The 15,218-nt window shown below is 47.0% G+C and overlaps 1 protein-coding gene across 4 annotated transcripts in view; it reads right to left on the minus strand.

Annotated features, from left to right (window-relative positions):
- Positions 1-1,169: 1,169 nt before the first annotated feature.
- The window catches only part of LOC121086183 (cartilage oligomeric matrix protein), a 37,468-nt gene continuing 23,419 nt past the window's right edge, over positions 1,170-15,218 (minus strand). For all 4 annotated transcript variants that reach the window (XM_040589562.1, XM_040589559.1, XM_040589558.1 and 1 more), the window contains exons 6-23: positions 14,880-14,965; positions 12,627-12,678; positions 10,276-10,448; positions 8,870-9,007; positions 7,977-8,054; positions 7,668-7,826; positions 6,954-7,058; positions 6,684-6,791; positions 6,355-6,514; positions 4,998-5,116; positions 4,504-4,556; positions 3,878-4,071; positions 3,203-3,381; positions 3,014-3,062; positions 2,568-2,764; positions 2,253-2,425; positions 1,951-2,090; positions 1,170-1,785 (exon numbers count right to left, since the gene is read on the minus strand). In XM_040589562.1, the coding sequence (XP_040445496.1) occupies positions 1,739-1,785; positions 1,951-2,090; positions 2,253-2,425; positions 2,568-2,764; positions 3,014-3,062; positions 3,203-3,381; positions 3,878-4,071; positions 4,504-4,556; positions 4,998-5,116; positions 6,355-6,514; positions 6,684-6,791; positions 6,954-7,058; positions 7,668-7,826; positions 7,977-8,054; positions 8,870-9,007; positions 10,276-10,448; positions 12,627-12,678; positions 14,880-14,965 (2,210 nt within the window). In that variant the 3' untranslated portion in view covers positions 1,170-1,738. The remainder of the gene's footprint in view (positions 1,786-1,950; positions 2,091-2,252; positions 2,426-2,567; positions 2,765-3,013; positions 3,063-3,202; positions 3,382-3,877; positions 4,072-4,503; positions 4,557-4,997; positions 5,117-6,354; positions 6,515-6,683; positions 6,792-6,953; positions 7,059-7,667; positions 7,827-7,976; positions 8,055-8,869; positions 9,008-10,275; positions 10,449-12,626; positions 12,679-14,879; positions 14,966-15,218) is intronic.

Here is a 15,218-nt window from a genome sequence, read left to right on the forward strand (position 1 = left end):
TGTCTGTTGGAAAGGTGCATTTGCAATCACTATTGTGAGCCGGGGCCTGGTTTGCTGGGGAGAAGCTGCCCTCAAACGCGCCACCTCTGCCCTTACCCACTCTGGCATCGGATTCTTACAAGCAATAGAAGGGCCCTGCGGTTCATACAGCACCCTGTGGAGGACGTGCTGTACTCTGGCCTGCCTTGTGGCAGAAAAAAACCTCTCTGGGTTTTTTTTTTTTCCTCTTGGGGAAAGAAAATTTGGTGGCTGTTTTCCTGACAGCCTTGGAAGGGTGAAGGGAGATGTGCTGGATGTGCTGTGATCACAAGCAAACAGCCTCTGAAGGAGCCAGTTAGCGAGACCGGGGTTCCTTCGGCAGATCTCTGCCTACGCTGCTGCCTCCAGAACAGGAAATTCAGATGCACGGAGCTGGGGAGACCCGCGCTGGGTGAAGTGCAGCTTCTGCCATCAGCTTGCCGAGAGGAGAGGAGAGGAGAAGCTATGTTCACACTTGGCTCATTTGGTAACATCAAACAGAAGCGGCGCGTCCAGTGTGGGGTATTTATCGCTCGGCCGCCTCCCGGGGCGAGCTCCTGACTCCCCGGAGCGCGCCTTCAGCTACTCAATGGGAGCTGCCTGCTGAAACCACGAGCAGGTCGTCTCCTGAAACCATGAGCAAGTTTCAGTCTCATTAAGGTGAACTGCTTACCTGCAGCATCTTGCCCAGTTTGGCCTTTCCTGGCTCTCTGGGCAGCCTGGAATGCTGCTGGGTTATTGGTTACCTGGAAGAGACGGGCTCACAGCAGCTTCGAGGCGATGGGATTACAGCCCCACTCTGCCTGCTGCTCCCAGCTCGGGAGCACCCGCGCTGCTACCGGCCTCAGCTTTCCCAGTTCCTGGGCTGTTTGTGGGAGCTCTGGCATGGTGGCGTAGGACAGGTCAAGCATAAAGCTTTCACTTATCGCTCCAAAACTGCCGCTTACAAGGAGGAGGTAGGACACTAACTAGAGGGAGGGTCTTGAAAGACAAAGCGGCCTGTGCGTGTGCGCTGTGAACGGAAATGTTGATTCAGCTGAGGGCTCTCTAACTGTGCTATCACTTTCAGCTTCTGAGAGCTTCTCTGTTACACATCTGTACCGGAAAAGTTTCAGAAGAGGAAAAAGCAACATGCATGTGACCAAGGAGAAGTCTAGTATTTATTATCCAACATTCCAAGTATTTATTATCCAACATTCCAGAACAAAGATACTCTCCTTAAAGTGCTGCTTTTTTTTTTTTTTTTTTTCATCTTTTGTGAGCAAGTCGTACACAGGCTGCTCTCTGTGTCCTTTTCAGACTAGTGCTGGGCTTGCTTTGCAGTAGGTCTCAAAACGGAAAACAACATTCACACTCGAGAGAGCCTTGGAGTAGGGAAGAGATTCCTGGGAATCAGCCACACTAAACTTACTCGAACAATTCCGGCTACTACAGGTAGCTTCTCAGCACATCTTTTTCCATGTAGCGTAGAAAACTAGTGTTTACAGCAGCACGGGCTTCTGTTCACACTCGCTGCCTACACCTCTGCCGTTCCAATAGCTTTTCGTAGCGTTTAAAGAAAGTTGCTGTTGTAGGAAAGATGCCAGATAATGCGTTGGCACGTGGTGCTGTGCGGAGGGCAGTGGTACGTTACTTACAGTTCTTTATACCAGAGCAATAGTGGGGCAGCTGAGCACAGTTTTTAAAGCAAGTTGGGCTGGACAGACGTTTAAATCTGAGGTTAGTCTTGCTGAAATCTAAATGTTTCATAGTCTTCTGGAATGGTGTCTGAGGAGGACAAGATTAAAGCAAATCGAGATTAGAAGTAGAACCAGAAATGAAAAATACTGTAAGCTATGTTGCAGATGTACGTGTAGGCTATCCATGAACTAGTGAACGTCTGGAAAGCACAACGGCAAAAACTTCTGCACCTGACTTTCCAAACTAACTCACCATTGCAGCGGTAACGCAGGTTTGACCAAATAATGTTCTCTTGGGAGAAGCAGAAGACTCCCAGGCGTCCTCCTCGCATGGTTGTATCAAGGACAACTCCAGTGTCTGCTACCACTTCAGGGCCTTCATAGAAGCGAGCTCTAGGGGAGAACAAGCACATGTAGGACAGGAACAGAAGACTGGTGCACCCTTGTAGAAATCATCCCTCGGTCAGACACTCTCCCTTTACCACAGGACTGCACCAGAGATGCTGCTTTTGCGTGTGAAACTTGCGCTCAGCCGTGCAAAGGTAACCCCCTCACCTGATGTAGCCAACTTGTGGCCGATGCTGCAGGAACCAGCGGTAAGATGTCTTGTCTTTCCAGCCAGAATTACGAGGGTCTTTCCACAGAAGTTTGACCTGGTCCGTGGTGTCTCCGGTGTGCCAGAGAGAGTTGCGGAGATACTCACCGGGGCCTGTTTTAGACTTCACTGCCTAAGACAGGGAAGAGACCAGTAAAATGTGCAGATAAAGGATTGACTGACTACAGCTCATGCCCCGCTGTGTGTGTCTGAGCAGCACAGCTAAGGGAAAGGCCAGAATCCACTAGTGAATTCTTTTTCAGTGGCTTCTTTACCTTCAGTTGAATTCCAGGTTCTGCTACTGCTCGGAAGGGGTTTGCCTGCCAATATGTCTGTTCCATCTGCTTCCACATGACCACGTAAAAGCTGGAACTGTCCTGGTAACCAAATATGAAGCCAGCGTAGTCATCATCTGTGGCAGTGTTGACGTGGAATGTGCCCTCAAAGTCCACTCCGTTGAATGCCGTGTAACCTGTAAGTGGTAGGAAAGACAAATACTTTGTGTTCTAAGACAAAATGTAGATCCATTTCTTTCTGGGTTCAGATGGGGGAGATGGATTTTGCTACGCCAAATCTGGAGACTCTGCCTACTACAGAAAATATTTGCCCAGGAGGTAGATGGAATCATCAGGTAGGGACTGAAGTATTTGTAAAAGCTGTACCGAGAAGTATGCAGTTAATAAGCGATAATTTTCCAACAGGACAATACTAAGTGCCTCACCTACAGCCAGGCCAGGATCGCTGTTCATGGTCTGGACAATTTCCATGCCCTAAGAAAGAAGAATGTTGACTCGTTAGTGTAGTTCCAGACCTACTACCTTAACTTTTGTTAAGTGACCAGGGGAGAGGTTTGTTTGGTACAGGCTTGTTCCCACTGGAGCCAGTAGCCCATCCTGGAGCAGGCTCCTACCTGGTTGAGGACAATCCAGTTGGGGTCAATCTGTGCATCGCCCTCAGGGTCCAGCACAACTGTCTGGAAGGCCCGGAAGTCTGTGAGTGTCACTTCTGCGTTCTCTGGGCACACATCGATTCTGTCAATCACCATGTCTCTGTCAAAGTCATCTTCACAAAGGTTTCCCACGCCATCACCTGAGAGCACAGGAGGAGAAAAGGGAGTCACAAGCTTTCACAAATTTCTCCTACCCCTTGTACCCAAGTCTTACTCAGCTAGCCTTTGGCTAGCACGGTTTAAGGTAGCCATGTCTATGCAAGGTTAGGAGGTGTTCAGAGCACTGGTACATCTTCCTTTAACTCAGTTGCAAAGTAACTCTGAGGCTTCTCTTGCTTGCAGACGTGTTGTGAACAGAAGAAAGACCTCCAATTGTAGATACTTTGGGAAGAGAACTTCTCCCAAATTCAGTGCTGATGTCAGGGTTATTGGACATCTGAAAATGATGTGGGACTGTCTCGAGTCTATGCTTAATTCTAAAGTCTTAATGCTTTTTGTCTAAAGTCTAAATTCTAAAGTCCAAAGTGCTTAAAATTCTAAACTCCTCTCTAGCTCTAGAGGTCAAACCGAAAGGCATTGGCCACCAGGAATGGACCCCTCCCCCAGGCAGAGCTGATGTGCATCCATTTCCCTTACCATCTGAGTCTTCTTGGCCAGGGTTAGGGACAAGCCGGCAGTTGTCAGGACCTGGAGGTCGCTCATCTGGAATCCCATCATCGTCGTCGTCATCATCACATTCATCTCCCAGCCCATCATTGTCTGTGTCCACCTGGGAGCTGTTGGGCACTGATGGGCAGTTATCCCGTGAATCTTGGTGGCCGTCCCCATCACTGACGGAGAAAATTACAGGGAAAGATTATCTGCTGGCATGTGCTTTAAAAAAAAAAAGGCATGCAGCACCTTTCTAGGAGCTGGGATCCTCAACAGTAACAGCAGCTGGTGATTTTAGCCTTATGGAAGTCTTAAGCTATCGGTTACACCAGCAACAGATCAGAAATATTCTGCTGTATGTGTAGCATATGAACAAATCTGCGAGTGGCAGCTAACAATGAGCAAACCTGCTGCCAGCAAGCTTACCTCCGTGAGCTTTCGGACGTACTGGCAAGTTCCTGAGGTCTGAAGAAAATTCCACCTCCCTTAACCTCTCTTTTTATCAGATAAGGCAAGCCAGGCTGTCACAGCGTTGCCAACGCATGCCACCTTCTCCCTCCATCCCCAAGATTTCATGCAACCTAAGCATAATTTTTGCAGCAAGCTCTCACCTGTCCTGGTTGGTGTCACAGACGTCTCCCACTAGATCATGATCGGTATCTTTCTAGGAAAAAAAAACCAATAATAATTTACACTTTCCATAGATCAAGAGAAGGATTAGGCAGTAAAGAGAGCAGAGAGGTGTTAGCCTCAGTGCCATAGCCATTCTGATTGAGGACAGAGCTGGCAACAGTGGGAGAGTTCCTTCTGCAGGATTTACAAGCTGCCCTGATGAATTGAAGCAGCGCTATTTCTAAACACAGATGAATGGGGTAGGAAGAGAGACGTCCAGAGTGCAGCACTTCCTCTCCGAGTTATGCTTCTACATGCCAGAATGTGTGATCCTAGGGGGGGGGTTGTACCTTTTGTACTGCAGGCTGGCAGCTAAAATTGGCAAGAGGCCATCTTGGGTGAGTTACCAGGTACACACGTCTGAGGCAGACGATACTGTCTTCAGGGAGAAAAATGAACCCCTAAGACTGCAAAATGGGAAGTGCTTACTTACCTGGTCCGGGTTACTGACTGTTGGGCAGCTGTCACACACATCTCCTACTCCGTCACCATCGCTATCTTTTTGGTCAGGGTTAGGAACTCTTCTGCAGTTGTCCATTGGGTTTTTGATTCCTGTAAAACATGTGAAGGGGACCCATCAAGGCAACAGGGCTAGTAAGCTCTATGCAGCCAGATCTGCGGGTCTAAGAGATGGTAAAAATCTAGGACAGCTGAATTCATGTAATAAAGCAATTTCAATTTTTGTGTATATTTTACACAGTTTAAATTACATCTAGCAGTTACGGAGGACAGAAGAGATCAGCAGCAACTGATCTTAAAACATGCTCCACCAGACTGCATCGTGATGGAGCGCACGTGATCTGAGCGTGCTGTTGCACATGACCCTGAGAGGAAATGTCCTTGCCGGCATTCCCTGGGGAAAGCCAAAGAACTGAAGAACATGGCTCCAAACTGGGATCCTATCTGTGGAGGAATGAGTGGCCAAGGAAGATGAAGCTGTCTGCAGTTCCCTGAACCAAGATTGTCTTTTCCTCTCTAAAGCAGATGTCTATATAATTATAAGTCAAGGTTAATCAAAGTTAATCTTGGCTATTTGACATGGAAGATGTAGACGGTGCCTTCTCAAGGCCCGAGACAGGACAGGAACAATCTAATTGGCAACCTGTATGACTTCACTTCCTACTCCTCTGCATTTACCTACTACACCAGCAAGTCATGCCAGCAGGGAGCTACTTGGCAGGATGTAGCCAGACCCAAGCAGCCCTAGATGCACTGGAAATACTCTGTAAACAAATAAGTACGTCTCAGACCAGCAGCAGTTTTGATTTCTGGCTTTTGAAAGCAGGCTTTGTGCAAATATAGCATCAGTAGTGCACAGGCTGTTTTCAAAGCCAGCCAGGTGTTTTTTTGCCCCAGAAGACACCTCTGACACATACTGCCTTGAGCCAGTAGCTGCTAACAACTCTGGTATTCCCATACTTCTTCATAAGTTTAAATTGCAGCACAAAGTAGTGTCCTTGTCTGGACTGAGATCAGTTTGCATGGTACATCTTTCTTAAGTCTGACACAGGTTTGATGTGATTGTGCTAATAAAAAATTGTTAGCACCATCCTGATGATCAATCTTTAAACCCTGCAAGAGCTGAACTGTGAAGGATGCTGGGTTGATCTTGGCATCTGAAGAGCTGAGCTGTGCTTCATCCCATCAGAAATTAGTTCCGCTCCTGTAGAGCTGAAGCCTCTGAAGGCTGGCACCTGCCACAAGGCTCTCCAGCTGGGTGCTGGATAGCTCTCTGGTTCTTAGGTCAGTTCATCTGCTCCTCTCTGAGGATGCCCTCCAGCAGCTCTTACCATCTCCGTCCATGTCATCGTCACACTCGTCTCCCTTCCCATCGCCATCAATGTCCCGTTGATCATTGTTCTTCACTTGGCGACAGTTGTCACAGGCATCACCAAAGTTATCCTTGTCCGCATTGCGCTGGTCTGCATTGCGTGTGTACACGCAGTTGTCCTGTGGGAGAGAGGGACTGGCTGAGGGGAAATGTTTGGCAGCAAGCATGCTACTAAGGAGTAAGAAAGATGAAAGTTCTGAGGTATGTGACCAGCTGCTCTGAGAAGTTGTTTTGCAGGACCTCTGGGTACACTTAGGTATGGAATAGCTTAAACATGAGAATTCAAACCTCAGCATTCAATATCCCGTCTCCGTCAGCATCATCATCACAAGCATCTCCAATTCCATCCCTGTCTGCATCCTCCTGGCCAGAGTTGGGGACAGTCACACAGTTATCCTGAAAGGAAAGCAACAGAGGGCCTGCTGGGAAGCTCTGCATGTCCTTTAGCCTGAGTTCTGAAGGTTGGGCAGGGTCTCACCAGCACCCAAGGCGTCCCCTCAAATCAGAACTGCCCCGTTCTGGTTAGGCACTGCTTCCCGCTAAACAGGAGACAATTACCTTGCGGCACTTTTTGTCAGAGCAGCGTTGCTTCTCGTCAGGGACTCCATCAATGTCCGTATCCTTCCCACAGACATAGCCGTTCCCTGCCCACCCCACGAGGCACTGGAAGACAGCAGATAAACAAAATGAGGCTACTGGTGAGTCCCCTGATGGCAGTATGCCTCCAAAATTGAAGGCTTTCCATGAGAACCAGCACAAAGCATTGCAAATTCAGGTACGCAATGCTCTACAGGAAAAATATTATCTGGAAGAAAGATGGATGCTGTAAATAGCATTTTAAATAGCTCAGATACAAGCTCTGTGCTTGTTCCTGAGATTATAAAGACAGATGCAGCAGCAAAACTTCTTGGCTCCAGCAGGTTGCTGAACAGTGCCTCTCCCTACCCAGCCGTGTGTAATGTTTCATGACTGACAAATATATAGCGCTTCAGGGAAAAACAAACAAACGAGCAAACAAATAAATCCCAACAAACAAACAAACAACAGTGGATCTGAGGTGCCAGGAGCGGTCCAGCTTCCCCGGAGAGCACGGAAAGGGGCCCTGCCCTGGCTCAGGTGGTGGTGGGGAGCAGGGCTGCGCAGGGAAGGCGTGCTCTCCAGGAGAGGGCAGTGGCAGACCCAGGAGAGCGAGCACAGTGCGAGGGAAAGGGGAGCCAGCAGCCCCCAGGCGCAGGGAGGTTCCCCCCAGGCGCAGGGAGGTTTGGCCCTTACCACGCAGGACAGGGACCCGTCGCGCTCCACGATGCACTGTGCTTTCTCGTGGCAGGGACTGATTTCACCATTAGGGCAGCGCCTCACTGTCTGGCTCTTGCAACCAGTGACCTGATCCCCAACGAAGCCAGGTTTACAAGCCCCGCACTTGTAGGATCCCTGCAAGAAAAAGCAATAGGGAATTAACTAGAACGTCATTCCCAGCAAACCTTTGCTGTAACCTTCCTCAGCGGCTGGACTGCCACAGCTAACAGAGGCCCCAGAGCCTGGGGAAGAGACACCCATGTGAGGCTTTCCCATAATATTTACCCGTGTATTGATGCAGATAGAGTTTGGAACACAATTTCTGGCAGCACCCGTCTCACATTCATTGATGTCAGTACAGACCTGTCCGGGAAGGATAAAATAGATATTAACTTCACTCTTAAACAGACACCACAGAGGATTAGAGGATTAGGGCATCACTAGATGCAGAAGCAAAGCTCCTGTCACACCTTGCTAGGACCCACAGCTCAAGGTTCTCCTTCAGACCAGCTTCAGTCAGATCCCAACAATACTTCTACCCCCCAGCAAGCTGGTCACCCTCTACAGAGTCACCAGAGATTTTAGCCTGGCAAAATAGCTTAGCTCTGAGCTGAGCTGTCAGAGTATCTCCTTACTGTAAAAGGACAGAAGAGAGTCAATGGAGCAAGAAGGTCACAGACTGTGTCCTATGACCAGCTAGCAGCTCTCTAAATAACACAAGCCACATGCCGTTCCTGCTTTTGGCAATATATTCTTATAAACCATACTAAGACTAGGCGGTTGGGGTGTTTTGGGTTTTTTTACTTTAATCTGCCTACAGCTGTCAGGGAAGCATTGGGGCAGGGGGGGCGGGCAGTAGCTGCACAAACTCTTCTGTATCCTTGTGCGAAGGATTCTCCAGTCTGGCTTCAGAGCCACAAATGTGTCAGAAATGTAACATTCTGTCCAGCATAAATTCAGCAGAGGTAAGGTCTCGGAGTAGAGGGCACGCTGCTGCTGCTGTGCTGGGACATCGTTGGCAAGCCTCCTCTCACTGCCTCAGGCTCCCCCCCAGCACAATGCAGTCATCTTGCATTTCCCTCCCATTTCTTTGTAGGTGCCAAGACCTTTGCATTACAATTACAGAGGGGAAAGAGTTAACGGCTTCTGAAGGAGACAGAAATGTTTCTGAGCCTTACCTGTTTGTTGGCCCTGGCATAAGCTAGTCCAACCCCTTCGACCATTTGCCCAGTGAAGCCAGGAGGGCAGGGATCGCAGCGGAAGCCAGGGGTGGTGTTAATGCACTGGACCTTTGGGAAGCAGGGGTTTGCATTGCACTGTAAACAAGAAAAAGGTTGTGCAGAACTGTGAGGCAGGCTCGCTCCAGGCCAGCTGTGAAGGCAGCTCAAAGCAGGCCTTGCTGGGTGAGATCCAGCTATTGTACTTTTATTTTTAAAGAATAAACCAAAAATGCATAGAAGTTCCTGGCTTTCCTTGCGAGTGGAAAATGCAGTTTCCCCATCTCAGTTGTTCTCCCAAGTTCCAGTATGTGCAGACAAGTAAAACAAATCAACTTTCAGGACTAATTCTTCTTAGGTGACATCAATTGCCCAGGCAAAGAGCTGGCTTCACTGCACACTTTCCTTCCTGGCAGTCTCTGAATCCAGAGAACTGGATAATTTCTTACACTGGTTTTGAAAGACAAGAACAGTTGTTTGTTTACTTCTCTGGGAAGCAACAGTCTTTCCAAAATTGCTATTAATGCTTGCTTTATTTTCTCCAACACTTCATTATTTTCACTGAATACTTATGCTCCGTACCAGCAGATGCATTACAGTAATACAGTGGTTCCCACATTTTGGTGACTAACAGATTATCATCAATCTCAAAATCTCTCATGGACCCTTTTAACTTCAGCAGGTTTTTGAACTGAAGTGCCGTGGAGGTTGTACGGCTTTGCAAGGCACTTAAGAGTTACTTGGTGGACTAAGCAGTGAGCACAGGACTATGGTCTGGGAACCACAGAACTAAGGAATCTTATGGGCACGCAGAAATAATGGTTGAGTAAAACTTTGCAAACACGCAGAGAGTAAACTTGACAGAATGCCACACATTCTAAAAAAAACATAAATAAATTAAACAGTATCTGCCTCACAAGGTTTAAAGGCAGAAGTAAAGCAAGTAGTGTGGTAAGATTTATTGTATAAAGGACTATTCGGGAAGCTTTGATTCCATTCCACACATAATAAATCTTATCTCTAACAACTCATCAGCCTTTAGCTCAAAAGATTGTAAGACCAAAAGGGACTGTTCTGGTCTTCCAAACTCGCCTTCTTGTGTGGCACAAATGAAAAGATTTATTTTGTTGGAGCCTATGTATCTTTTAGAAAGAAATGCCTAGCTAGACTGGATATAAACCCAACATGGAACAGAGCTTAAGGAGGGCAAGATCCAGACTTCCTTCCATTGAAATGATGTTTCTGTTGAACTTCACCTCCTAAGGGAATTGCAAGACTTTTCTTTACAACTACAAGATAAACGTGCAACACTCCAACAGGAGCGAGCCAGTTTTGTAACTCCCAGCCTGTTCTACTCGTGTTTTTACCTCATTGATATCTGTGCAGTGGGACCCATTGCCTGAATAACCTGGGGGACAGGGTCCGCAGCGGAAGCCAGTGCCGGTCTCAGTGCAGGTCACTCCAGGGAAGCAGGAGTTTGGGAGGCATCTGTTAAACTGTGTCACAGTGATGACAGGGCCTGTCACCTCAGTGTGCATGCCTGCAGGACAAGAGGAACGTTAAGAACAGAGCTGTCTCTGCCAGAGGCTATCATCAGGTGGTCCCATTGTTTCAGAAGATATCAGTGTGCTTCACACCCCAGACATTTCCTCACAACCTTTCTGAGAGCTGAGCAGTTGTAGCACTGTTTTGTAAACAGAAAAATGAAGCCAGAAGCAGCAGTTTGACAGATTTCTGAGTCAAAGCAGACAAAAAATAGATAAGCAACCCCAGAAGTCTTAGCTCCCAGTCCAAAACTCTTGTTGTGCCACCCTTCCTCATTGGTGTAATGCCCTTGCTTGTGGAGTCCAACAGAGATCGGTTCTCTCCTTGGTTCCTCTATAACTACACCTCAGTGGTGGCATGGACATTTGGCTAAAGCAGAACCCACACAGGCTTAAATCTGGGAAGCATTGTGGAGGGCTGTCAGCCAAAATCTCTGCTGTAGAAGGCAGGCATGTTAAACAGGTCAGCTTGGTTCGTAGCAGGAATGCACTCACATCAGGCTCACGGAAGGCTCTCATGCCATAATGTTATGCATAACATGCTACCTGCTGTCTCCACAGGACTAGGAAACCTCACATCATCCTGACAGATGAGAAATCAATCTGTTATGCAGACATTCTAGGCTGGAATACAGCAATGTGGTCTATCTAAGCCCAAAGCATTATGTGTGATGTGTAGGAAAGTGTAACCCATGTAAAATGCTACTGTAGTCCTACTCAGAAGCACTCTGAACACATCGAGCCTGTCCCCACACTGCTGCACACCAGCCTTCCTTAAAGGTTTTAGGCCAAATGCCAGGTTTTTGTCCTTATCCTCATGATAAGGACAGCACAAGAGAACTTGCACAATTAATCTGTATGAGATGCAGAACTTTACTGACTGTGAATAACTTTCAAGACTGTGAATAAACTTTCCCAGCATCTAGAATTGTCACGAGTCTCCCACACCCACTACTCCAAGTGGCAAGGACACTTTTTGCTCCTACTTTCTCCAGCTTGAAAGCCCAACATAAAAAACCTGAAACAAGACAAACCAAACCCCAACACTCTACCACCGCCAGCTGCAAAATCTTCACTAAAAGCAAGGCCTCCTCTCTTCATGCTTCTCTTTCTGAGAAATAACGAGAGAAGCACACAACTGCTGTGAGTCACATTGTTCAATGCATGACTAAAAAAGGCTCAAATTCTACAGTAAGGAGTACAGGAGAAGAACGCATATAAAGCAGAATAGCAAGTGGGAAAGGCAGAAATCAAGTAACAGAGAGAAAGTTCAGGACAGTTTTATGAGCAAATTATTAAAACAATTGCTGTGGATGAATGCATTTGTGTACTGCAGGTCCCAGAAGCTTTGGCTAATCTCTTTTCCAGCAGAAGTACAATCTCTCCAAATGCAGAAGTGGTTATTGCTCCACCCTTTGAGTGTACTGGCAAATAATAGAGCATCTCCAAGAACCATGCTTTCTGAAAGCCAGATACACTGGAAGTAAATTCCAGTCTAGAAAAAAACCCACACATGTATTGGGGAGCACAGGGCAAGACTTATATGGGAAAATTTATGACCCTGTTTCCTGAAACCTCTGTAAACCTCTGCTTGGATGGTGGCAGCACTAGGATGGAAGGAATAGCGCAGCAATGCCTCTTGGGGGTGATGTTCTCTTCCACTTGCAGCTCAGGAGTAGCCAACTATATCCCACAGGATGCCCAGTGTGCATTCCCAGGCAATTCTAACATCAGCCATGGGCTGGCTTATTAGGAGATGTGGTTGGGCAGCTTTCCGCACTAGAATGTGGCTACCCTGAGAAGTACAGCGTGGTATGGCACAACACCACTAACAAAGCTTACTTCAGAAATAGTGGAAGTAAGCAAATGCTGGGTTTTGCTGGAAGGAAAGATAAGCTTTTTAAGGCTACTTCTGCACCCCATGCTCAGGGAAGGGGTAACGCCTTCAGCTATTGAACCACGAGAACAGCATGGAACACTGGTCCATGTGTGCAGAATGCCGTGGGGGGAAAAAAGCATCACTGAGTATTACCCTGTGACACTCGGGATAATTGTGAAACAAGCCATTTCCTTTGGGGAGATGGTCACAGGTAGCATTTTACTTTTGTTTGGACACAATGGCACAAAGGACTTGGAGGAGGCAGTTGAACATAGGACTGGGCTCAGTAACTCACCACAGGCATCACACTCCATGACTGTATTCTTCAGGAATGTTATCTCCTTAATCTAGAAGAAAACAAGAACCACCATTTACCCAAAGGCTGAGTTTTGTTCCCACGCAAACTAATAGCCCCACTGTCAGAAAACAGGGTGTCTCTGTGAGACTGCACAGCTATTGACAAACAAATTAACTTGTACCCCAAAATCTGTGTTGCAGACTTTCTGGAAGCTGAGGTGGCTTGTATTCCCTGCCATAAGTCACTCCCTGGTGTAGTGTTTCTACAGGCTAACTTGATAATAATATTCTGTCCCAGATGCAGGAAACACTTGACTTGAATACACAGAAACAAGTGTCATAGAGAAACATGAATCTACTTCATTTGGTTCTTCTACTCTAGAAGATGCTGAACTAGCAGTCCTAGAGAGGTCTGCTTTATCTGCAGTCCAGGCACTGCGTAAGTCAAGTCAGGAGGAGGTTCCCCTGTGAGCCATTTTTGCAGATACATGAATAACCTAATCTGACATTGCTTATGTTATTCTTTGGCCTTAATGCCCTTGCCACGAGGAGATTTAGAATCTGTTCATGAAAACTCCTCCCTCCAGACTTCCTCTGGTCTCCTCCAGGCTCCTATTCCTTCAAGCTTGCTTCAGTAAAGCAGTGCAAAGATGCTGTTCCTTTGGTGAAGAAAGGAATATGGGACAGGCACAACTAAGCACATCAGTCTCAAGCTAACATTTATCCCTAGCATCTTAAACAGCAACCCCAGCCGACTTCTGTCCTGTAAAAGCCTCACTGGCTATCTACAAGTGATGCTCAGGACCACCCTTCCACACCCTGTGGGCTTTATGTTTTCACGATTGTCATTCCAGTTGGACAAAAGCTTCTACTCACGCCTCTCTGCCAGCTCCCAGCTTTAAGGGCAAGCTTTCTTTTTATCTTAGATTCTCTCTTCCCTTCAACACCACCTGGGGTCATGTATTTTGAATAGTTAATGCAGAGACAGATCTAACCCAAATCCCCAGAACATCTCCCATCAGAAGTGGGTGACAGAGAGCAGAGTAAAGAATTTGGAGCACTGCTAATGAATATCAGTGGTTCTTTTGTGCCTTCAGCTGTTGGCTCAGGAGAGTCGATCTGGCCTTTTATTGTTATGCCTTTTGCCATCCTTATTGCCAGCATCCCAAGATGCTGAATCAAGGAAAAGTAAGTTTTAGAAAACCTTTGCACAGATTAAGAACTTATGAACTGCCACCTTGGCCCTCCAGTTGTATGTGCAAGTTTGTCTTCCGAGGAAGAGTTGTCTTGAAAGTGCTGTTGACAAAAAGGCCATGGATTAAAAAAAAAAAAAGGAAAAAGTAGGTGGCAAGAGTGAGAGAAAGAACAAACAGAAAACCTGTATGGAGAAGCAGTGCTAAGCTGGAAGGGAACACTGGAAATCATTGCTGGAGGCTGCCAGGAACCATGTCTGACCTGATTCCTAGTAAACACTGGGTATTTATGCAGCAGCCTGAAATGTGAGAGTAACTCCATGCAACAGATGTTTTTGCAGATTAGAGGCCGCCCAGTTTGCACTGGCACAGGGACCTGTCTGCCATTCCAATTATCTGGCAGGCAGAGGCTGCTGCCCTCAGCTCCCAGAGTGGATAAAGGGAGAATGGAACCTTTTTCTATACTTAAAAGAGAGTTGACCAGACAAACCACCATCTCCTCGTTAAAATGGGAAAAGATCTCAAGCACCCAAGAAGTTCCAAATTCCCTAAGAAACTACCAGAGCCAGAAAGGCTTTGGATTAAAAGGAGAGGAAAGAGTGAATACAGAGCTTGTTTAGACTCCATATGACTTCCCTTTCCAGGACCCTAATAGATGGCTGAAAGGTCTCTTCCATCTTCCAAGTTTGGACTCTTTACTGATTTCATGAGTGCACAAAACCAAGGAAAAAGTGACTTGTTTTTCCAGTTAAATATATACCCACTGTGTGTGTGTGTCTTTATTTGTTAAGAGTTCGTGCTCCATGTACACTGTTTTACAGCAGACACAGTTCTGAGCAGCAGAATTTGGAATTCAAATGAATCCGCTGTATCTCAGAATTACGAATCTGACTAGGAGACCACCTCTCAACTCTGGTTTGCAGTGCAATGGTTCTATTGCCCATTTCACTTAACACCAGAAGCAGCCCCCCCCAATTCCAGAACTCGGCACGTGTGGCAGAGGATTCAGAGATCTTTCTTGTGCAGCATAGAAGGAATTAGGTCCCTTTCTCACCTACCTGCTGTTTCAACAAGTCTCGAACTTCTGTAAGCACACGGTTAGTTTCTCTCATCTCTTCCAGCATTTCTGGCCCAACTTCACCTCCTAAAAAACCCAGAGTGGTTGAGAAAAACACAGAAGAGAGCCATTAGCAGTACAAAGCAACTGATACTATTAACTTCAGCTTAATACTAAAGACACAGGCTCCTCCACACCAGTCTCTGCCAGTTCCTAACTAGAAGATCGTTGGAATTAACCGACTTGCACATGGGGTACAATTAGCTCTGGGCGGGACAGGCAGTGATAATCAGCCATGCTTCTCAGGTAGGTAACAGTTACCCCTCCACAAACAAATTGG

Source organism: Falco naumanni, chromosome 4 (assembly GCF_017639655.2).
Source record: "Falco naumanni isolate bFalNau1 chromosome 4, bFalNau1.pat, whole genome shotgun sequence".
Classification (NCBI taxonomy): Eukaryota; Metazoa; Chordata; class Aves; order Falconiformes; family Falconidae; genus Falco; species Falco naumanni.